The sequence below is a fragment of the Dermacentor variabilis genome, chromosome 5, assembly GCF_050947875.1.
Source record: "Dermacentor variabilis isolate Ectoservices chromosome 5, ASM5094787v1, whole genome shotgun sequence".
NCBI classification, from domain to species: domain Eukaryota; kingdom Metazoa; phylum Arthropoda; class Arachnida; order Ixodida; family Ixodidae; genus Dermacentor; species Dermacentor variabilis.
This window is the reverse complement of record NC_134572.1, coordinates 45,622,311-45,645,510: the sequence shown is the minus strand read 5'-3', so window position 1 is coordinate 45,645,510 and position 23,200 is coordinate 45,622,311. Positions and strand designations below refer to the sequence as shown.

The window sequence follows — 23,200 nt, the reverse complement described above, 5'->3', positions numbered from 1 at the left end:
GGCTAACAATTGTACTGTTGAATGGTAGTGGTACGCAGCGCCGCCGTTGCATATTGAGCGTCATCTATGTCGGTTACGATTGGACAAAATTTCAAGTGCTTGTGCTCACCGAACCAATCAGCAACTTCTGATGATGTGGGGTCTCTTTCGCGCGATTTTCATCAAACCAAATGGCGTCTTTTGCTAGTTGACGAGTTGCGTGCCGCGTAAGCAGTCGCGTTTTGCGCGCCTTTTTTTTATCCCGCCGATCGGCGTCAACCTGAGGCGTCAACATGAACCGCGGCGGAAACGCTGGGCACACTGTGACTACGCGGTCTGCTTTGAGAGAAATCACCAGAAGCGGTAAGCTGTAGAACATATGAATTCTTTTTTTCACCCCCTAGAAGCTTTGCGACTTGGTTAGGGGTGGGGGTCATGTTAGCGCTGTCCAAGGGCACATAACGTCGTAGAGTGTTTGGTTAAAGTGCTTCGAATACTGGAAGCAAGCATATTCTCAGGCGATCGTCGCTTTATTTCGAGAATGAAATCTACAGCATCGTTTATTGCATCTTGGTCATTTTTGTATTTCCAGCGTAAACTGAAGTTGCGGACTTGGCTGCCAGACTAATCGAGCCATATGCACACCACGGCCTCATTCGTGATGCAAACACACTGCTGTTTCTGTCGCGGGGCACGCGTTTGCAAGTTTGGTTTCTTTGTATTTTTCCTTCAATTTATGTCTAAAGGCGGGATCTCATAGGGCGCGAAAAGTATAGGCCTACATGTGACTGCTGATCGTTTGCGGCTTGTAAACCTGGTAGATGGCCGGTTCATTTGCTTTTTTACACACCTGATCGAGCTTACGTAGCTATCATTTCATGAAACAATGTAAAGAAATAAACAATAAGGTACCGAACGACGACGCTGCACATAAGATGCGTACTCATTCGCAATAGATTGCTCTTTATTGTCACATCCATTACTGTTACGTACAATAAGTTAATCGTGCATGCTTTTGAAGAGAAAACGCTTGGGCGCGTTCTTTTCGCGTGAGGCGTGAGAAATACACTCTTGGGTGTTTGTTTGTGGTTTTTCTGACAAGACAGGGCGAACAGTTAACATCGCTGAAAATACTTCTTCACGCTAGTTAAAGCCACTGTACCTCGCCATAATTTCTAAAAAGGATTTGTGATGTACCGTAGCCAAGCACAGCAACCGTTACGCAAAGCAAAAATGAGCAGGCAGTTATAATGATGGCTACTGTAAAACATGACACGATCTTTACTAACATCATTAAAGTTTAGCCCTGAAGTTCATGATGGAAAAACAAGGAAATGAATTCTCACTTTAAATTTCATTGCAGCTTATGGTTCACCACCTTCAGTTGCCAACATGGCATACATTGGCTCGCCCTCTCCGTCTACATCACCTGATGAAGAAGTTGTCCGCAGGCGTGGAAGGCGGATCATACCACCAGGTATGTCACTCAGTTCACTATGCTAGTATCATTTCTGCATGCATATAGTGATACACAGTGATTACATGCAGCCACGTGGTGTGCAGGGCAAAAGTACTGATTCTTCTTGTCAGGAATGCCAATGGCCTTGGTTACGTTTGTTGTCATAATGTGTGGTCCCAATGAACACACCATTGACTGAGTAGATGTTGCAAATATGCACACTTGTTTGCTAGATCAAGATGTAAAAAGTCCAAGATGTGTTTCTGTATTTCCATGTTCACCGTTTTATGTGGACTTGGTTTGGTGCAGGCGGAGCTATATGGAGTTGTAGGGCTACAGTTTGCATAGTAATCACCCAGTGACGTCCTATATACATTCTGTGGACATCCAATGCCAGGACATGGATGCATCATCCATATGGGATCCTCACCAGATTGACCTCACCAACACTGTCGAATACATACAGAATCGCACCATATCACGGTTCATTCATTCGACATACCCATATGATATCAGCATGACATGGTTAAAAGCAAAATATAGTTTAGACACCCTATTCCATCAGTGCTGTATCACGAGTTAATTATTTCAGAAGTCCTACACCAGTTCACTATACCATGTGCCTTACCTCCTACCACTTTCACATATATTTCTGTGCACAGGCCATCCACTAAATGTTGCATGTCCACGTGTACGTACTGTCACCATCCTGTCATTTTTTCCTCACACGGCAGTAAACTGGATCAGCCTTCTCCACCACATATCTGCCATCACATTTATCTTCCTCTGTGGGCAAAATAACAAGTGGTTTTTAAATAATGTTCTAGACAACCTTTAATTAAGTTTCTTGTATTCTCACCTCTAATGTCATACTCCGCAAGGGGCTTTCAAGGGAAAAAATTTAAAGGCCATTCTGCGCTGCGAAAGTGGATGATCAGCAGAGCTATAAACATCGTGGTAAGAAATGCTCACAATCACCAATAGGTTGTTTTCAAACCACAGTTGTTCACATCCACAACGACTGAAGCCAAACGTTTTGTCCATGAAGCCTTGACAGAATCGCGCATCGACACCACTGTCAGTATCAGCCTTACAAGCGTGGTACCTCTGTCATTGTGCCACATTAATTGCCTTGCGATCTGAGGGGCTTTGCACAGCCCGCCGCTTATGGGCAGTCTCCTCGGCACGCTCCTCGTCAGTTCGTGCCGCGCGGCACTCACGCTCACATCTACGGTCCCAAAGTTGGGCCGCGTGAGCAGCTTGTTCTTTGGCAGTACACACTACACGATGCCTCTCCATACCAGTGCACTCAACATGCTAACTGCCCGTTGGGTTCTTTACACAAGCGCGGAAATGCAGCAAGAGGCTTGTTAGCAACCACCTGTCAAACCAAATGATCGATGCGCGTTAAAGCCATTAGTGCTTCCTCGGTGCACACAAACCGAGCAGCTGGCTGAATCGGGAGCTGCAGTAGCTCTCAAAACCACACTACATTCATGCTTCGCGACATCTCGAATGTTACCAATCACCATCAAATCATTCTCGAACCAGTCTGTCGCACACTGCACAACTGAATACGAAATTTATGTCCAGAAAGTCCCTCTGAAATTTCGCATACACACCCTTGTGCTTGTCCACTTTACTGGCGTGGTACTTGCATCGCTTTGTGGCACAGTCTTCGCCACTAATCGCAGCCTGTTTCCTAGCTTTCCTTTTTCTCTGCCTCCTCATAGAGGGCACAGGAGTTTTGAGGCCTGGACATTGAAAAATGTATGGGAGGGTAGGCATATGTAGCCCCACTGTAATAAAATGAAATCCTTGGGTTGTGTCGAATACGTCCTGCGGACATCCCTCACGTGACCGTTTGGCCGCACTTTTCGTGTCCTGCGTGCATCCCTTGCATGTCTGCGAAGGACATTATGTGGACATGCTGCAGACATTTTGCAAACGTATGCCAGGGCCTTTTGCACAGTGTTTGCCATAATGTCCATTATGGTCACAGCACACACTGTGCGACAGATGCAATGGGCAGAGCGCCCACACATCAAGAACAGGTACGTTGTGTATACATGCACATGTGCGATAGTGCAGCATAATTCTCATTATTCTAGGCCTTTTGCCAAGCGCAAGTGCCTTATTGAACTAATTGAAGTTTTCAAGTAAATTGCTTCAGAAAATTTGTAAAGTACGACATACACACAAGCTGCAGACATGATAGTTTCAGATTGTAATTTGAACATGCCAGAAAACGTAATTTTTTTACGAGGAAATTCAAAAACTAAGCCTCAGTTGGAGGACAAATATTCATATGTATGTCAAAAAAGGTTCATGTGGGATTTGGGATATTTTTGGTAAGGTATCCACAACAGGTCCATGTGCAGCCACTGATCCTTGGAACGTCCGTGGTAGGATATCCTGAACTGGACGCACAGCGCATATAGTTTGTATCTGAAATGGTGCTTGAACATTGGAACATGATTCGGATGTCCTAGGGACAAACTGTTTTCACTGGAAAGCTATAATATAATAGCAGATTGCATTCTACAGCAATCGCGCATGAAATATTATTCCATTATATTTATATTTTACTGGCTTGTCTTTCAATCTTTGCAGTAGTCTCTTGTATATTGTAGTTGCAATGCAGTTAAATTTCATGGACAATAGGACCACTGCTGCTCATAAAGTTCTAATAGTTAATTTTTCTGGTGCAGTGAAAGGGATGGAGAACAGAGACAACAAACAGGGCACAGCAGTGTTTCTTGGGAATCCAACCATGAATAATCTAAACCAGCTTGCCCATTTCTATGCTCTTTATGAATCTGAATGCTTACCCTTCTATATTTTCTCATCTGTATCTTTCTGTAGGGAACCAGTTTGCACTGACACCCCCACGCACACCAACAAAGCGTCAGCAGTCTCCAAAAAGCAGCTCCAGCTTGGAACACCCTCAGACACCAAGCAAGGCACAGCTCATGATGAGTCCAGTTCGAAGCTCTCCCAGGAAGCGTCTGCTCCTTCCTGCCGATATATCAGATGCAGTCAATGCATCGCCCAGCAAGAAGGTAAAGTTTCTCTCCCCTTTTCAGCATTCTCTTACCTAGAACTGAGCCCTGCTGTGATACCCCACATTTATTGTTCGTCTAGTAACTGTTATCAAAAGCATCTTATTTATAGTGAATGGGTATGACCACCTCTCTTGGTGGTGACCGTTTTGGTAGGAAGGGAAGAGACTGAGATGTCTCCTAGAGGCACTCCAGGAGAGAATCTGGGACTCTTTCTGTTCTCCTGTGTAGATTGGTGGGTCTCAAACATGGATCTGACATGAAGTCACATAATGATTGCCCCACACATGGCATCTTACACTATATGGTTTCCTTTAGGGAAACTGTGAGAGCTGAGACATGCCACATCAAGGGAAATTTATTAATAGTGCCCAAAGTCACACAGGCCATATGTTAAGTTCCTTATTGTAGATGATCTCATTCTGAAATTCAAAGCTAACCCCTACAAATTTTAGACCACATAAAATGTCTAGTTTCTTGCAGTATACATATTTACAGCATCCTATGTGCAAAATCTTATGTTTAAAATATGAGCAGAAGCACTGCGAAATGCTTACAACAATAGATGCTGATACTGCAACTGAAAAAAATAAAATGTCACCATTGCCGCTTTCTGAAAATGACGCAGAGTCCAAAATATTGAGAACCAGCGTGATGGCAGCAATGGTGCTGAAAATCTCGGAGGTCATGGCCTGGGATATGCATCAAAATATCTGCTAACCACCATATGCCCAATTTTTCTAACATGCTATTTCATGGATGGTAACAAAGAAAAAGTTAGTTACCACCCCTGCAGCTTCTCTAAAATTACTTTGATGGTATAACTATTCAATTATAACTAATTCAGCCAAAGTGAATTTCTGTTGCAGTTGGCCTTTACAGTGCATATGCATGGAAACTTTATTTTTTGCATTGATGGAACAGTGTGGTTCAATAAATGTATAAAAAATGTTATTTCATAGCATTCAGCCATGTGTCCAAGATAGCTGGCTGTTACCATGTCAAGGTATACAGCGAAATGACTGTGAATCATAAATGTGATCCAAAGGTAACCTATGGCATTTCAAGCTGTTTGCAAACTTGGTCATTATTGCTGGCATACTAGCTTATTTAGTAGGCACAGTGGCACTATGACTAGCGGGATCATAGTGTTTAGTAATTCGCGAACAGGGTAGTGCTGTGTGCTGTGGAAAAGCCAGAAGTTAAAAAGAGCGATCCCATGCTCCTTGCTGAGCTTTTTTGGTCCCTCTGCACGTTGTGACACCAGCTAGGTACTAAAAGCTGTCTGTTGGTCAGCTGACAAAGGGCAATAGCGCCAATATGACGGGAGCCAGTTGTGGGTTTTGAGCAGGGAAGTGTGGTGTCCATTGCGCTCCACTGATCCTTCCGTGAAGCTTCCATTCAGTCAGCATTGTCCAAAGGGCGATTAGGGCCCAACAGTGGAGGAACCTTCCCTCTGATGTGTTGATGCAAGCCCTAGCCCAGCTCAATAGAGTTGGTGAGAGAGAGCCTCTGTGGATGGTAGGGAAGGCGAACAAGAAACCACGGTGGCCATGTAGCCGTTTATCAAATGCTTTTAACTTTTCCCTAATGCTATTAAGGAATTATTTTAAAAGATTCTAGTGGCTGTATATTTCGTTGTAGGCTGGTGCACTATGTGACAAATTTTCAAGGTAAGAGCAGTTTAGGGGCTCTTTAACAGTAGTTCCAAAAACATGTAGGCGGGCAAGAAAAAGGATAAAATAAAAGCATCTATTGACAAAATAACTTTTTAAATGGCAAAAGCATTAGTCTTTTGTGCAGTTTGTTTATTTTGTCCCAATCCATCACATTCTTTGCTCAGGAGTGATGTATTTTGTATGGCAGCAGCTGCTTCTTCAAGGTCATATATGCATGCTACAAACTTATAAAATAGTTTTCATTTCATACAAATAAAATAGTTCTTTTAATGTTCTATAACTATTTATCGGGCCATTCCATTTTTCATCTAATAATGTGGCAGTCGAAATGCATATGGCAGTGAAGTCTGTAACCGCTCTGTGGGACTTGCTGAACATCATCATTTATTTTTCTAAGCGGATTGCTGCACTTTGTTACATGTCCTTATTTAAAAAACAGAGAAAAAAGTAAAGTAGAAGTCTTGGTTTGAAAGGAAAGCTGATACAGTTAGCTTTTTTCTGGGATTTTCTGCCATCCTCTCCGCATATTAAGCTTCAGAAATGGAACCTGTTATAGCTTGAGCTTCAGTGCGAGAGATCACGTAGGACAACAGAAGGGGACGAAGATACCGCGCTTACCTGTTTAGCTGCTGCATTGCAGCCCATGCCTTATATAGTGCCATCCCGTTCTGTTGTCCTACGTGCTCTCTTGCGATTAACCTCAAGTTACGCAGTAACAGCTAGCCCACCAGTCTGTTATTTTGAACTCTGTTATAGCTGGGGGGGTACCGTGCTGAATACCTTTTGCATTCTATAATTTGATTTGTGTTGTAGAAGCACATAAGGACAAGGCTGTATGCCTGCACCTAAAACCACAGAGAAATTAATGTGTTCAATATGTGCTCAACCAAACTGTTTGTTTTAATCACAGCTGGTATCACCTGTGAAGCGCTTGAGGCTTCAGTCACGTGAAGCTGAAGCGGAAACTGAGGTGGCCTTGACCGCTTTAACCAAGGCTCAGCTGGTGGCCTTACTGAAGGACACTATGGGCCGCAATGCAGCAGCTAAACAGGCAAGTCCTTATTCCTTGTTTTGTTGGTATAAATGACCACAAACTGCTAACGTTTTTAGCATGGTGCATGGCATGAAAATAACATAACAGAGAGTGGCCAGTGCAAAGATAGCTAGAGAACTCAGAAGATGAAAACATGTCAAAATTCAGCACAGTGGACTGTGTCAGTATACAATGATCAGATGACCTGTGATTACCATGATGAAATGATAAAAACCAGGGTGAGTGCATCATCAAAAGAATCACTGCAGCATGGGAGAACATCAGAAATCTGTGGAACATTGCACAGAGACATAAATATCGGAGCAATGCAATCATGTTTTTATTACGAGTGGGTGGTTACTAGTGCCAGAACTATAATGAGGAGTGCCTATGTCATCGCTCTGTCCCAGGCGAGTCTGAAATCGTGTCCTGGATTTACCTCGATTTATTGACTACTCAAGCTTTGTTTTCGATAATATTGATGCCTTAGATATTCTCGAGCATTATTCTATCACTTTAGCTTGACTGTTTGCCTTTAGTGTTCCTTTAAGAGGGACTCAAGTCTTTGGGGCCAATAATCAGCCCGAAAGCTGAATTTTCAATTTTTAATTTCCGTGTTCCTGATGCGTTTGCGCACCTACTTCCAAAATTTGGTTATAAACTACCGCATATTTCTTGCGTTATGACCTACTGATGCGAGTCCGTAATCATTGCCCTTTAAATCGGGGACAAATCGCGCCTGATTTTTATCGCACATAACTTGATAACTATGCATTCTGCCAGCGCCATTTTGTTATCACTCGAACGCTCACGCTTCTGTCTTTTTTATTTAACAGTCGGCAACATTGCCGGCTCTGCGGTACTGAAAAAACATCGAAAGAAATGAGTTATGCATGCTACTATTGGCCTGTTTGAGCACGTGACCAAGATGGAGAGTAGCGATTGGCTCCAACGACCACGTGCGCTCAAATGACAACAGCCGTCATTTTATCTTAGTCTATGAGTGCGACACTGGATATGCAGGAGGTCCAACATAGTTTCGATCCGTGAATCATTATGGACGAAAATGTGCAAGATGCAAGAAACTTCTGAAAGTAATTCCATCGATGCAGTCAGCACAGGATATCCGGCAGCTCGCCGCTGAAGTACCGTCGCCGAACGTGAACGCCTCAACTGCTGCTCTGCTGGATCACGTACCTCCACACGCCTGTTCCACTCGCTTAAGAATGACATGGCTGTCATAACTGAAGAGGAAGTGGATAAGATAAGAGCACATGAGTAAGCTACGTTCGACAAGATTGCATCTACACTGGCCACGAGGCGAAAAGATGTGGCGCTTTGTTGAAGATCCAACTGCCAATAGTGCAGCAGCCTCGGTCGCGGAGCCAGCTGCTCCGTACGTTGTCGTTAAACTTGCATTAATGAACAATCTCCTTAGCGTTCTCTCTTGCAATACTTGCAGTGATTGTACAAAGCTAGTGCGGAGCAATCAGGATCACGATCTCACAACAAAACTGATTGTGGTTTGCGAGATCTGCGGTGCAGTTGCGTCGGGATGGAGCTTGCCGCGAGGATTTAGGGCCCAAAAATGTGTAATCCTCTTGAAGTGAATGTACTCGCAGTGCATGCTATGTTTTTGACTGGCAAAAACGTGCATGAATGACAGCTGGTGCCTACTGATGGTGTTTGGTGCAGTTTTATTTTATTTTTATTTTTTCCAACTTTCAATTATCAGACGTGAAATGTTTTTCGTTGTTTTCTCAAAAACGCAATTTTGGTGATAATCCCATATTATCTCTGCTTCTACTTGAGCGCCTGAAGCTTTTTTTTTTTTCAGAAAAGCAAAGCTGTGTAGAGTGCAAATTTACGAAATAACGTCATATTCATTAGACAATTTTAAGAAGAAAAGTTAGTTTTTTTTTTTCAGTTCGATGCATTTTTCTCACTGAAATTTGCAATGTTCTCATTTGATATAAAATTGGGTTGAAACACCATTCTTGGTAATCTGCGCTCTTTGTTACTTCCGCATCATTTTTGTATGTCAATCTTTATTATGCTATATATAGTTTGGTAAATAGCTCACCTCCAAGGAAATTATGCAATAAAGCTAAATCTCTTCAATTTCTGAAAATTTATTTATTCTGCAAGGAAACTGGATGTAAATTTAGAACTAGCGCATTGAAATACATGAACTCAGCAAGTTTCATTAAAAGCGATCAAGAATTTAAAGAAAGTTTTCACAAGTGCAGGGGATCCCATATTATAGATTCCAGCAGGCATGTTGGACCTGCCATGATTTTTTAATGAAACGAATGCCTGAATTCTTATAGCCTCTGTAAGTCCACCTTGTAATACATCCTTTACTCAATTTTTTTTTCCAATAAAATACACTTGAATTTTGCATGCCTAGTAACTTCAGCACATTAAAAGTAAGGCAAGCCATAACAGAGCTATGGTTAAAGCCCGCAACTTTGAAATTCTGCAAATCCAGATAGAGGAATCTGTGACTTTGCGCTAAAAGCCAGAGCTGTTATCCGGGCACTCAAACAAGAACATGCGGGCAACCTGTGAGAACAAAACGAGATCATCCGGGCAACCAGTAAAAACTTAAGAAAGTGCGGTCTCTGGCCCTCTAACCCTTTGTACAGGGCCACATTACATACGCTAGTTACTGCCCAAACAAGTTACAAAACATACTGCTTCAGTTTTTCCTAATATTTGTTTACAATATCACTCAAGCTGGAACTCCTAGTACGCTTAAGTTTTATTTCTCATTTCCAATAGCTATATTTAAAAGGTACAGAGCACCATACATTTTATTGTCATCTTTTTGCTGCTGAGACAGGATTGCCGTTGGATTGCCGAATGTTTCGAATGCCAGAGGTCTGTGATTTCTGCGGCGTTGTACTTGCGTCGTCTCGAGAGATGGTGCCACGCAGCTTCAGGCGCTTTTCTTCTAGCTGCGCAGTGCGCTCTGTCTCCCTGGTGTCATTCGCTGCCTGTCGTGCCACCTTCAGCCGGTTTTCTTCTAGCTGGGCAGCATCCATGTGGACCAGTGCATAGTATGGTACGGTGCAGTGTGGTGGGGAGTGGCGTTGCAAACATGCACTACACCCATTTTAAGATTGTGGCTAGTATCATCTCCAACCAATCTGCTTTACCGGTTGCCATTTCATGCTTACATCTACTCTCGATTATGGGACCCAGCAATATTTTGGGGTCTAGTTTTTGAGTGAACATGACTTTGACAGCTCCCACCCTTTTTCTCCTGCAACTAGCTGCGGAATTGCGTAGATGTGTGTGCAACCCATTCAGGATAGCCTTCTCGCTTTTGGAGTTGGCCAAGGGGATCGTGCAAAGCTATATCGGCATGCCTCACAGCGTGACAAAGGGGGACACAACCCCGCCCCTTGCATATCCCAAGTACAGGTGCCTATGGGGTGAATTTTTTAGCTTGGTGCCTGCTGTCTCACCTGGCCCCCAAAAGCCAATGAAAAAAAATGCTTGGTATAGTTTAGCACAATTCACATTCCAGATGTAACCTCTGCATGCTTTTCGGTTCCTGACATACGGCTGTTCTTTATGGAGAGTGCTGGTTGCGTGATCTCTTTTTCAATGCCAATAGTTGTGAAGCTTAGTAAACCCGCCAGGGTTGCCATGGCTTGGGAGTAAGGAGTGGTTGAGAGATCATAAGGCTTCTAGACCTTCTAGAGTTCAGCGTAAAATTAAAGTAAAAATAAATCGTCGCCACAAGCAAGCATAAAACAACACATTCTGAGGCTGACTTTGTCACGCCAACGTCAGCACTAGGATCGCCCATTTGTCGTCATGTATGATAAGTGAGGAAAATGAAACGGAACATTCTAAAATATGGGTCCTCACCCCCACAGAAGAAATCTTGTATGGAAGTCATCCTTGACTTAATGGACCTGGGTTGCCTTTGAGATTGTTGTACGAGACAAGTATACCCCAGGGCTATGTTGCATTGCGTCTTTCCTGTACATTTTAGCGGCCGCTCAATGGTGTTTTTATGACAGCTACCTTTCATTAATTCTTTCATCGTGTAAGCTTCTTCCTTGCCATGCCAACCATTTTTCTTTATCCGTCGGGACTACCAGATCGTTCAGGAGCTGCTGCCCAAGCCCGACCTTGCTCACTCGATGCAGAAGCTAGAGAAGCTGCTGCACCAAATCTACAGAGCCTTCCCTCAAAAACACTGGGGCAACAGTCGCGACGCATTCTGCTTTCGTCGTGTGCAGATCCCTATCGAGACTTTCAAGGTGAGGACAGTGCAAGCGAGCCATTTTATGAGCCACAGGCATAATTTCGTAATCGCTATGAATTCTTACATTTGGCACAATCTAGTATTAATCAATTTCTGACATGCTGTGCAATAATGTGTAGATGTCTAATTTGTTACTAGCCAGCCTGCCAGTTTTCTGCGCATGTGCCTATTGAATAAAAGATAAAATTTTTCATCTTCAAGCCAAATCTGTCACCTATGGAAGCAATTGCTCAGCCTTTGACAAGCCAGAGGAATGCCAACAGAAAGAAAGTAGTATAGTGTCTATACTTGATGCCAAACTGAGAATTTAGTACAATCTCCAAGCACAAACCTGCTCAGCATTTGGCCTCTGTGCTACACCAGGGACATCGTGGAAATTAGCAAACATAATTGGCTGGTATATTTTACAGTGCATCCTTAGCATGTCACAAGCTACAGTGCTTGGTACAGTGATGTCACTAAAGCAGAGGTAGTAGTGCAGTCAAACCTCGTTATATTCTGTGTCTGTCTAAACGCATACACCTATATTGAGGTGAGGAGGTATCGCGATTGGGTCTGCGGGAAAATAATGCAAGCAGAATGCCTCTTGCAGATCAGCATCCAGAATACACCATTTCAAGTTCTCTGCTAAATTGTATATCTTTAGCTGCAAGTGAACAGATATTCACTACACTAACTGATACTGTCTGAGGTCTTGCATTTTCAGTTTTGTTATAAGCAATAGCATACTCGTAAAGATAAAGCATGACTAACCAAAATTTACATATATGCTTTCTTATATTCGTGTTTGTAACATCACAATTTGACTGCATATACTTGCTTTAGGGGCCTAGATATAAAGCTTGACCAATGCTGTTGTGGAGTGGGTGTTGGGGTCAACAAAGAACTTTGCAGCCAGTATGGTCAGAGAACTTCACATGGGGGAGATTTGCCCATCTCGCAGCGCAAGTGCCTACAACGTGGCCAGCAGTTGTGCCAGGCCGAGCAGTGGAGCTCCCTGCTGGAGTATGCGCAGCAGGCGTGGAACTTTGTGCGCAAGATGCCCGAGTGGCAGGACAGCAGTCACAATAAGGCCAAGCTGCTCTGCTTGCGAACCCTCGCCACACACTGCTCAACTGCCCTCAAAAAGATGTCCCTGGATCAGCGGCAGCTGCAGACACTCATTTCCAGGTGCACATTCCTGACCCTCGCCAGCATGCAATACCTTTACCGTATTTGCATGTTAATAGAGAGGTTTAGCTTGTCCGGTATTTGGGTAAACGCAGGCGGATGGGGCGTTGGAGCGGAGGCATAAACGGGAGCGGCCTGCATGGTGCAGCCACCTGGGGGCGCAGAGCTCAAACAGACCAAAAACAGCTAATATTGCCTTAATCAAGTGTATTCTACTTTGGCGCTGGCGTAATCATGTTGCTGCCCAAAAATTTACACCGACAGCAAAGTAAAATACACTTGCTTACTGGAACATTAGCTGTTTTTGGTCTGAGCTCTGCGCCACCAGGGGGCTGCACCATGCAGGCCGCTCCCGTTTACGCCTCCGCTCCAATGCCCCATCCGCCTGCGTTTACCCGAATACCGGACAAGCTAAACCTCTCTAATAATGCAAGGCTGGCACCTCCGCTCTCTCAGAAAAGGGAGGAACATTATGTAATTATGGTATTGCAATTACAACATGAAACGATGCATAAAAGTGGATGCTTGCAGTGCGCTTTGCTCACCGTTACTGCAAACTGCTGTCGCAAAATGTAGTGAAAGGATGAGTGTGTGCACTCTTTCCTAATTTTCACTGTTGATGTATTTGTCACTGTCGGCAAGAACTGCGTCGTGCTATATGCCAAGTCGTATTGTGCTTTTGAACAAGGCTATGGACGCAGTGGCGATTGTGGTGGTGCCTAGTGCAGTTTAGCTCGCTGCACTTTAAGAATGGTGGAAAAACAATACTTTTTATTAACTGTGTTACGTTTGTGTTGCAAACCCAAATAAACATAGAGGCATATTCATAGGCTGAAAATATTGAAAAACAAAAACGCATTATATTTGTGCAACTACAGTAGTGCGGCTGCAATTATATGGACACTCTACTTTTCACTGCATGCAAAGTGTTGCATCACAAGATCTGCTATGGGGGTGAGCGGCTATAATGCTGTTGCCTTGATGCCAATTTTCCCAAGTGTACCCAGTGTTGGCAGTCACATGATCTGCTTCAGTTTTGTAAGTGCAATGTCCCAAAAACTTCTGTGTACGGTAAAACCTTGTTAAACCGTACCCGCTTAAACAGTAGTTTTGTTTTCTAAGTAGTAAAGTCAAATCCCCGACTCAGCGGCCATCGGACATAATGTGTTTTGTATCCGCATAAACCGCACCAGCTTATTGCGTATGTATCGGTTAACATGTAGCGTTTCCACTTTTCATTGCGCAAACGATATTGGGCGGCCCAGCAGAACAACAAGCATCAGAGGTCAGAACAACGGCCTCCAAGCGCCCTGTGCATTTGCGCATGAAACCACATCAACATCATTTTGGTGCCGTGCCAGAAAGCTTTGTGGCATCTTGCAAACAAAGACTTGCATCATGCCGAAGCTCGGATAAAAAAGACGCCGGGGGCTCTACATCTTTCGTGCTATCGAACGTGACATGAAGAAGTTGGCGCTGGCACGCAACAGGGATCTACTGTTGACTACGGTTTGTGGCATTTGGAATGCCCGACAGTGGCAGAAGCTGCTCGTTACGTCAGCCTCATGAATGCAATTGTCGCGACGAGAACAGCACCCTGCAATGAAACAGGCGCCCCGCAATTTCTGCAGCGCTACCAACCGCATGCATGGAGAACACGCAACGTCAACGAGGAATCTTCCATGCGAGTGTTTGCAGAGAAGAGGGGGCTTACTGAAAGGCTGGCTCACAGCTTTAGCAAATTTGACGCCACGGCATCAAACGAAAATAACACTTTTATCCCGCGAAGTGAAATACTGTGTTTTTTCCCCTTTCATCTCACGCTCTCTGATTTCTGGTTTTGACAGAAAAGAGGGCGATCTCGTGCTGTTTCGGTTGAGCAGTACTACCGTTTAGCACATACTTTTTCCGAGCTCCGGCCAACTACGGTTTAACGAGGTTTCACTGTAATATATGAGGGACGCCATAGTTAGGGGCTCAAAATTAATTCTGACCGCCTGAGGTTCCTTCAACATGCATAACACAACAGCGGGTTTTTTTTTTTTTTTTTTTTTTTTTTTTTTTTTAACCTTGGTGGAATGCGGCCTCCACGGCTGGGATCAGTGTTGCCGTTGGTGACTACCTTTTGGCAGCGTAGGGTGCTTAAAATTTGAGGTTGGCTCCCTCAGCCTCCCTGGTTACTTTTGACTTATACTTTGGTGCATTTCATTGCCAATTGTTTGTGTGCTTATGAAAGCCTGCATAGATTTTTTATATTGTGATCTTGGGCTTTTGCCTATCACCACCTCTGTTCTATCAAAAATAGCCCCATGGCAGCCTCTTTGCTCGTATTTACTGTCAGCACCCAAATCCAAGGTAGTCAGAATTAATCTGGAGTCCTGCCACTACAGTGTACGTCACAATCAGATCAAGGTTCTAACATGTAAACTTTTTTTTTTTTTGGTGGTAGTATCGCTTCTCATTTATAACCAATTTATCCAAGGTGAAATTTTGTTGCAGTTCACCTTTAATGCTGCAGTGGCAATAAACAAGTAAATCTCTTCCATGCACAGGTTGAAAGAGATGAAAGACGACAGCCCCTGCATCACTTCCCCCCTGAAATTGGCTGAAGCACAGCTCGAGCAGTGTCGCCAGTAAGGTCAAGAAAAGATTGCAAACACAACTCGTTTTGCTGGTTTTAACTTTTATTGTCATCAATATCATTGTTTCTCTCTCTTTTACTTATATACACAATAAAAATCATGGGCCTTTTTTTTGGTCACTTTCTGTCTCCCGCAGTCGTTCACTTTTGAAAGTGTGTGAGCTTGCCGTCATATGCGCGCGACCAAGGACGCGCGCGCCCCCTTCCCCTCTTAATAAAGAAAGGAAAAAAGACATATATGCTGTTCTCGTCGAAATTTTTTTTCCTTCGCAAATTTTTTTTTTTTCTTGCTTTAGAAAATCAACCCCCGTCCCATTTGCTTTTAAAAAATGGTTGCCAAGAAGCAATGCTAGACTAGATTCTCCCATACACGAAAAAAATACAGGAGCCAAAATATATCGGAGCAAAAGCACAAAACACTTGAGAAAACATTCGCATGAAACAATGGTCGCAGGAAGAAAGAAAATCGTGTTATTAAAAAAAAAAATCAGTTTTCAGGACAGAGAAAAGCTGCTTGGTTGTGGTTGGATTGCGCACATTGCATCAAGAGAAAAAAGTAGACTGCTACACTGCTTTCTACACTTGCAAATGCTAAAAAACTTTCTTTGTGGACAAACAAGTTCAGCTTTTTTTTTGTTTTTTTTTAGAGACACACACAAGAACTTGCAAACCTTTCTATGCTGCCTTGTCACCGGAAACAAGTGAGGGAACAAAGAAACAGTCTCTGAGAGCATGACAAGTAGTGGAGAGGAAAAAAGAACTGCAAGCTTATGGTGATAACATGTGCCAGCGCGTGTATCCACATAATGTATGTGTGTGTGAAGGGGCAACATTGCAGTATTGCAGGAAAGGCCGTGATTCCGGGGGAGCTTGTGGTTATACAGCAAAAAAGTTACCCCTCACCACTGACCGCTCTGGCAGTGGGAGGACGTGACGTGGCAGTGTAGCATCACAAGCTGATGCAATTTTTTTTTTAGAGAAAAATGAGGAGGTGTGATGTTTTATTCCTCCCCCGGGGAACCACAGCTTCCTTCTCCACACAAGAGAAAAAAGAAAACATGTCCCAACACATGAACACACTAGGCACACTAGTGAAACATGACAATTGTGAAAGCTAAACTGTAAAGACAACTTGCAAGACAATAAAAGATTTTTTTTTTTGTCTATGGGCTGTGTTCCTATTCAGTGACTCAACTGCTTCATGCTTTCAAAGCAAACTTTTCATTCCTTTGGAAACCTTACGGCTATTTTAGAAATGGCCGCCACTTCACAGACTGCAGAGATGGCACGTACGATTCGTATGAAATGTGCTGTCCATGAGGCATCAGTCATAGTTCACGCACAATATCTGCACGAAATAGGCCTCTACACTTATCTAATTTCATCTCAACATTATTCCAGGTAGCAACTCCAGGCAAATAAAAAAAGAAGTGACTTGCCCAGTGGATATGAGCACTGAAAGTATGTCCAAACAGGCATGAAAGCTTTCTTGCACTTTCAAGGCAGCTGCCAGAAGAGAATTAGCAAACGCAGAGAGATTGAGAAATGCTTTTTTTTTTCTTTAGAACAATTATAAGCGATGCTAAAATAAGCTAGGTTGCATACACCTCACACACATAGAAAACCTCTCTCTCCACTTTTTTTTAGCCACTAGTCTCTAATCTTTCTTGCATCACACTTTAGATCAGCTAGGAGTTCATACAGCTGTGGTGGTGGATAGCAGCCAGTAACGCAGCCTCCGTGGAAGCCCCGAAGCATTCGTATGACCAAGCCATCGGTGAGGAAGTGCAGGTAGTGTCGGCGACAAATTGTCACTAGTAACAGCCAACAAACAAACCCCGAGCACTTCTGAAGGGTGGGAAAACCCCCATATGCAGCTTCGTTGATATACAAGTTGCTCGGATTGGCACACATTTGTGGAGGACTTTAATGAAAATATTTTTGTCAGCTTGTGTCTTAACTGCCTACATACTACTCTGTGTAAAAGGTTATTGAGAGGGCTGAAGAGAAAAAAAGATTTTGCTTTACTCTAAATTCTTCGGGTGGAGTAAAATGTGAATTTAAGGCAGCCAGTCATGTTTTTAGTACCTTGCCCGAGATAACACCTTATGAATGTGAACCTTCTAGGACCCGAGCGTACTTCTGCAGCTATTGCACCCTCCCACCCCTTTATTTCCTGGCTAGTGAAAATGTGCGAAAGCTGCCGTTTAAAACAAGATGAAAGTGTCCTTGATTTGTCAATTTAGTGGCAAGTGGCAACTGTTACAGAAACACTAAAGAGGAAATTCATGCACTGTGTTAGTAAATCGCCCCTCTAGAAAAGAGAGAGAGAGAAATGAAAAGAAAAACACGCTCTAACCCCCAGAAGAAGCTTGGTAAGCCAGAAAAAAGCTCAAGGAAAACTGGCAGGCAACGTCACCTTGAGGTTCCCTCACCAACTCGCTCCAATGTCGCAGATTTTCACAGCGATTTGCAAGGTATAGGTAATTTTTTTTTTTCCTAGTAAAGATGTGCTACATTGCGTTCTAAAGGAACCAAAGACTGAATTAAAAGGTTTCAAAAACTTTTACTCGTCCACAAGAGCCAAATTTCGTAAATATAAACTCAAATCTCTGGCATCACACTGGCATATCAGTGCAAAATATTTAAAGAAAATTGAACTTTGACCTTCACTTTCTATTCCAATCCAACCCATTAACGTAAAATTAACAAAAGTAGAGTATTGAACTAATACTTTATCAGTGTAAACCACTTTACCATTTCGCTTAAGTGGCCCTTTAAGCCTGGCCTAGTTATCCTGTATAAGAGCATAATGTACTACTGTACACGGGTTCTGGAAACAGGAATAAACAGACCAGCAGTCCCTGCTAGGTGGTCCGCCAGGCAGATTGAGGACAGACACCATTTCTTACCATGTTGCAGGCGACTGTCCTCGACATTCAGCGACAGAGCTGAGTGACGTGTATGGATAACCAGCCTGCGGTGCCACAAAGAATTGGAACACAGCCCAGAACACCGTCCTTGCACTCCAAGGACAACTTAGAAAAAGAATGAGAGAGAGGCGAAGAAAAACAAAAGCAGTTGATTCTTCACACTCTTCACCAAACGACACAATCCCACGGGTGGCATCTGCAATGCATGTTGTCTTGTGTCGGTATGCAGCTACATATTCAATGGCACTATTTACACTGCATGAAATCAACAGGTAGGACAGAGAAGTCGGTCAGCAATCGATCGAGCATGTGTGAGAGAGAAGGATCAAAAAGCAGAGGTTGCACCACTACCCGCCTTCTGGAGATGCGAGACAAAAGGCAGGAGTGCAAAGATTCGGCACACAGAAGGGGATCGTCCTCTCTTGCTGCAGCCAAAGAACATCCTCGCACTCCCCTTCCTCCTCGTTGCACAAAACTGTTGCATTACTTCACAGAAAAAAAAAATAACAGTTACGGCCCCTCGAAGTGCCACCTGGGTCATCTCAAATCCCACACCGAGGTGCCAAACGGGCTTCTCGACGGAGCAGTAAGTGCGTGGTTTTTCACACAAACTACTCGATGCCAAAGCCTCGCACGAGCCCCTGGCTTTCAATTCTCGCTAATGGCTTTGCCCATCAAAGCGGTGTTCACACACAGACTCAATAGGCCTGCTCTCCTAACCGTGGTCCACCATTGACCGAGAATGTCATCGACTTTTTCACATCTGCAAGATTACAATATTGCATGCCTTCATCACCCCGGATACTTTTTCTGAAGACATGTACTTATTTTATTTCCTTTCTTATGTTACTCGAATGTCTACCTTTTTTTTAAGGGCCTTTTCCTTTATCCTATTTCCTGCAGAGTAGCATGCAGGTGATCATACTATGGCATTGCCATCACTTAACATTCATGCATATGTACCTACAGCTGTGCAACAAGTCGACAAATCGGAGGTACAACTCTACCCACAACATCTGTCAAGTCACAGCTGGACCAGAACAGGTCGTTCCAAAACATGCTGTCCATGACATGTTTCTGGCTCTTGAAATCACTTTTAGTGCATTCAGCCAGCAAACGCACGGCCTTCGAGATTGGTTTCTGTTATCAGCAGGGAGCCGTCGCTAAGGCGTTGATTTGGATATCACTTATGGTTGTCGGGTACCAACACACAGTTATTTGTGGGCCCTCTTAATTCTACTTACTTAATTCTACTTACTTTCCGCAGGCAGAGAGTCACGTTTTCAAGCTCACCATTCTTAAGGATGCTGTTAACAACAGTGCACAGGTATGGTGTGGTATAATTTTTTTTCTTGGGTTCCTCATCGTTCTAGTGCAACCGATTTCCTTTTGCAGTGAGAACTCTATGGGAAACAGCACGCTTGTGCTCGTGGTGGTTCGAGCATCTTGAATCAGTACTAGCTGTAGAAGGAAATTCAAGCGTAACCTCCACATTCCAAGTGGATAGTCACACCAATACCCCCTGAAGTGAAAAGGATGACAAATGGCTTCACTCAATGTGTTTCACTAAAAGCCAAACTAAATGTCCTAAGAAAACAAGCATTGCCAATGGGAAGGTCAGTTCCTTTTTCTTTTCTACATCGTTTGACCCAGATTGCACATCACAGTTGTCCAGAGCTACTGAATGTAGATGGGGGGTCCTTTCTTTTCTCTAAAAAAACAGTAAATTGCACTTGGAAAGGCACAGTGCAAACAAAGAATCCCAACTCGAGCCTCAACACTGAAGGAGTGATTTTCAATTTCTCTCGGGCTTTTCGTAAGTAGTAAGGAACAAGCCGGCACAGTTCTACCAGAAAAGGATGGAAAGAGAGAGTTGACGGGAAGAGGCAAAAATTGGAAATAAGAGCAAAATAAATATCCCGGAATTTTTTTTTTCTCTTTCGAACACGTGCTCTGCCACCTGCTTCCATGCACTACACACATTTTCTTTTATTCCAGTTTGGTGGCCAATTTCACGGGAAGAGGGAGAAGGGTAGCGCATAGCATATTTATATATTTATATATTGTATGTATAATATTTATAGCTATGTACAGTAAGATACAGCATATCTCGACCATGGCGCGCCCTCTCAGTGTTGCGCAAGTGATGTACAGGTAGTATAAATTATTTTTTTTTTCACTCCAGTCTCGGCACGAGCAACCAATCGGGGCCCCTTTCCCGCTACTTCTCACCGTGACTACCTCCTAGCGTCTTTTTTTCTTCCTCAAGATGCCCAACGATGAGAAGAGGGTGTTGGGGCACACCCCAGCTATGTACAGGTGACAATGCACACTCAACACCCCTCCCCCTTTCCAGCTAGCTATGTACATTGCCACACTCCCTACCAGCCCCACAAACTCCTAATGGGGGCTACACCACTAGTGCTCCCGCCTCTCTACACTCCCATCTGGTTGCAGAAGGCTGCAGACGACACTCATTGAGAGGAATGCCCTCTTCTCAACAGCCTCCAACGCAGCGACCATGTCCGCACCCCCCCAGCCTGGCTGCTGTGTTGAGAGGAAATGTTGTAGGGTTGTCTAGTGAAAGTTTCCCTTTCTACAGTGGCTTAAGAGTGCGCGTGCTCGCTGGTGGACCCGCCTATTTCCTTGCAACTGCAGAACGCCACAAGGATCGCTCGCCACTGAACATTCAGATGTCATGTGTTAGCAATGTGACCTCATCAGATTAAAGAGGGATGAAACGAAGTGCCTCAAATTTAGTTCTTGTAAGAAGGTTTAAAAAAAAGATAGAAAGCAGATAAACGTATCTCGTCTCCAGTGTTCCACGGAGCTACATTTTCCTTTGCCATAATTCTGCGGCCTTGCATTCGTTTCAACATGCTTCTCTCATAAGAGATGTCGGGAATAAAATGTTGACAAAATTTCGTCCTCGTATTAAGTGGAAAGAATGCCACACGTCACAGGTAAAAACTGCGCAAGAACACTAACAGTGCCATGAGTGATAGTTACCATGCTCCGCAGGCACCAAGAAACATTGCGAGGTTGCAACTGTACGCTGCTAGAGCCTATTTGGGTGACCTAGGCAGAAATTTCAAAGAACACCCTCTCGGCTCCCGAACACACAACAAAAAGGTTTCCGGTCAAGCCTGTCATGAGGGTCCAACACGGGTGCTCTAAAAACAATATAATTAGTCAGTGTGTGTACGCTAGGCATGTCATCTTCTTTAGCGGCCACATCGCAAAATGAGCTTAATGAACTTTGTACCAACACCACGACAAATGCTGCTATGGACTAGGGGCCATGAATTTACCAAATCTGAAGAAGGGTCACAGCCAGGACCCTATTTAATGCTGAGCTTGCACCTTTTTGAGAAAATAGCTCCCAGATTGCAGACTGGCTAGTATCTGTTGCAATCAAACTGTGGCAACGATTTACTGGGCAACATACTGTTCCAAGAAAAAGAAGAGAAGGACAGCAAGCACAATGTGCACTAAATTTCTGCTACCCATGTTTTTCTTCTCAAGCCTGTACACTGTGAAAAATAACCTCAGATCCAATCTGGCACACACATGCGCATGAGCTGAAGTTGTGCATAGCATAGCTCGTTCGCTGTGTTAGTACAAAGGAAGCCACTGTCCACTACAGCCCGCCATCCAAACCCAGGCTGCCAAAGAAGATCACATGCTCGGGGCGCCCCGGCATCATCGCACGCATTAAACAATGCCCATGTCCATCTGACGTTCTCAGAAGCAGCTGCCCCCATCCGGGCAATAGTAGCAGCACTGGGGGAGTGTGGCCTCCTCTCTCCTATGCGGGGGACACATCAATGAGAGACGACAGGTGCCGAGTCGACACAGATGCCCAACATGGGCGAGTCCTCGCCGTCGGGTGCCCGTGCGTATGGGGCCCCGTAACCGTGGTGATAGCCCAGAGTGTCCATGGGGCTGAGGCGCTGCTGCTGCTGCGGTGGCTGTGGCTGTGGCTGCAGTTGGGGCTCGGCCACCAGTCGAGCCGTGCCGCGACTGCACCGAGCCTCTGAAGATGAGGAGCCAACCACCGCTGCTGCTGCTTTGGAAGGGGCCATCATGCAGTGCAACGATGAGTGCAGCAGTGACGCAGGATCTGGCCGGGTTCGGCTACCCGATGAGGAGGCTGCTGCAAGAAGTGCACATACGGACACACTCTTAGTGATACGATGGCATGCATGTGCGACACCGTGGTCCCCTCCTATCGGGGCTAGGAAGCGTTCAACAGGGATCGAACAAGAGATGTCTCTCTGGAGCCAACATTGGCAGAGCATTTGCTCCAAGACATTTCTCATTCACCTGTCTTGTTTTAATAGGCTATGCAAAGCTTTCAAGAACAGAGGTTCCGACAAGGAATAGGTGGCATTACGTAATTTCCAGGGCAATTAGAAATGGCAGTCCATACACGCTGAACCACTGCTCTTCGACAAAAAATAGAACACATATCGCACTATAGTATACAACATAGCTATGCAACTTCTCAAATGAATGTAATTACCAAGAGCCTATTTAGGTTTAACAGCAGACTGCATCGATTTCTTGCAGTACATATTCAAATGCGGTATAAAGGTTATAAACAGGGATAAGGTGCCTCAGAAAGGCTGGCCAACGTTTCGATAGGAGACCCTACCCTTGTCAAAGTGAGTTTTTGCAGTATGGTCAAACGTCAGTTGTAGCCACAATGAATTTTTAACACCAGGTCTTTTCACAGCTTTTGATTCTGAAGAGATTATAATAGGTGCAAGCACGAATAAGCCTTTCCATCTGCTCAAAAACGTTTGCCACAGAAAAGATGAAGATAGGAGAGAGATGCACTACAGGGGACGTATTCTGAAACGTTCGCCGCCGCGAAAGTTTCGCCCTGGCCACGCCTCCGCCGTTGCGGCGCCCTCTGAATGGCTGCTTTGACAAAACCGGAAATTCAGGTGGCGC

At 44.2% G+C, this 23,200-nt stretch overlaps 2 protein-coding genes across 8 annotated transcripts in view; one reads left to right on the top strand and one right to left on the bottom strand.

The window, feature by feature from the left end:
- The first annotated feature begins 159 nt into the window (after positions 1-159).
- Positions 160-15,429, top strand: LOC142582510 (uncharacterized). Its single transcript, XM_075692326.1, has 7 exons — positions 160-342; positions 1,343-1,456; positions 4,304-4,500; positions 7,090-7,230; positions 11,331-11,492; positions 12,441-12,667; positions 15,220-15,429. Exons 1-7 carry the CDS (start codon positions 273-275, stop codon positions 15,302-15,304), a joined length of 996 nt encoding a protein of 331 aa, XP_075548441.1. The 5' UTR covers positions 160-272; the 3' UTR covers positions 15,305-15,429.
- mnb (minibrain) overlaps positions 15,331-23,200 on the bottom strand; it is a 128,176-nt gene continuing 120,306 nt past the window's right edge. For 6 of the 7 annotated variants that reach the window (XM_075692320.1, XM_075692322.1, XM_075692319.1 and 3 more), the window contains one exon: positions 15,331-22,397. In XM_075692320.1, coding sequence (XP_075548435.1) covers positions 22,066-22,397 — 332 coding nt within the window. In that variant the 3' untranslated portion in view covers positions 15,331-22,065. The remainder of the gene's footprint in view (positions 22,398-23,200) is intronic. The other variant, XM_075692318.1, reaches the window with a different exon arrangement.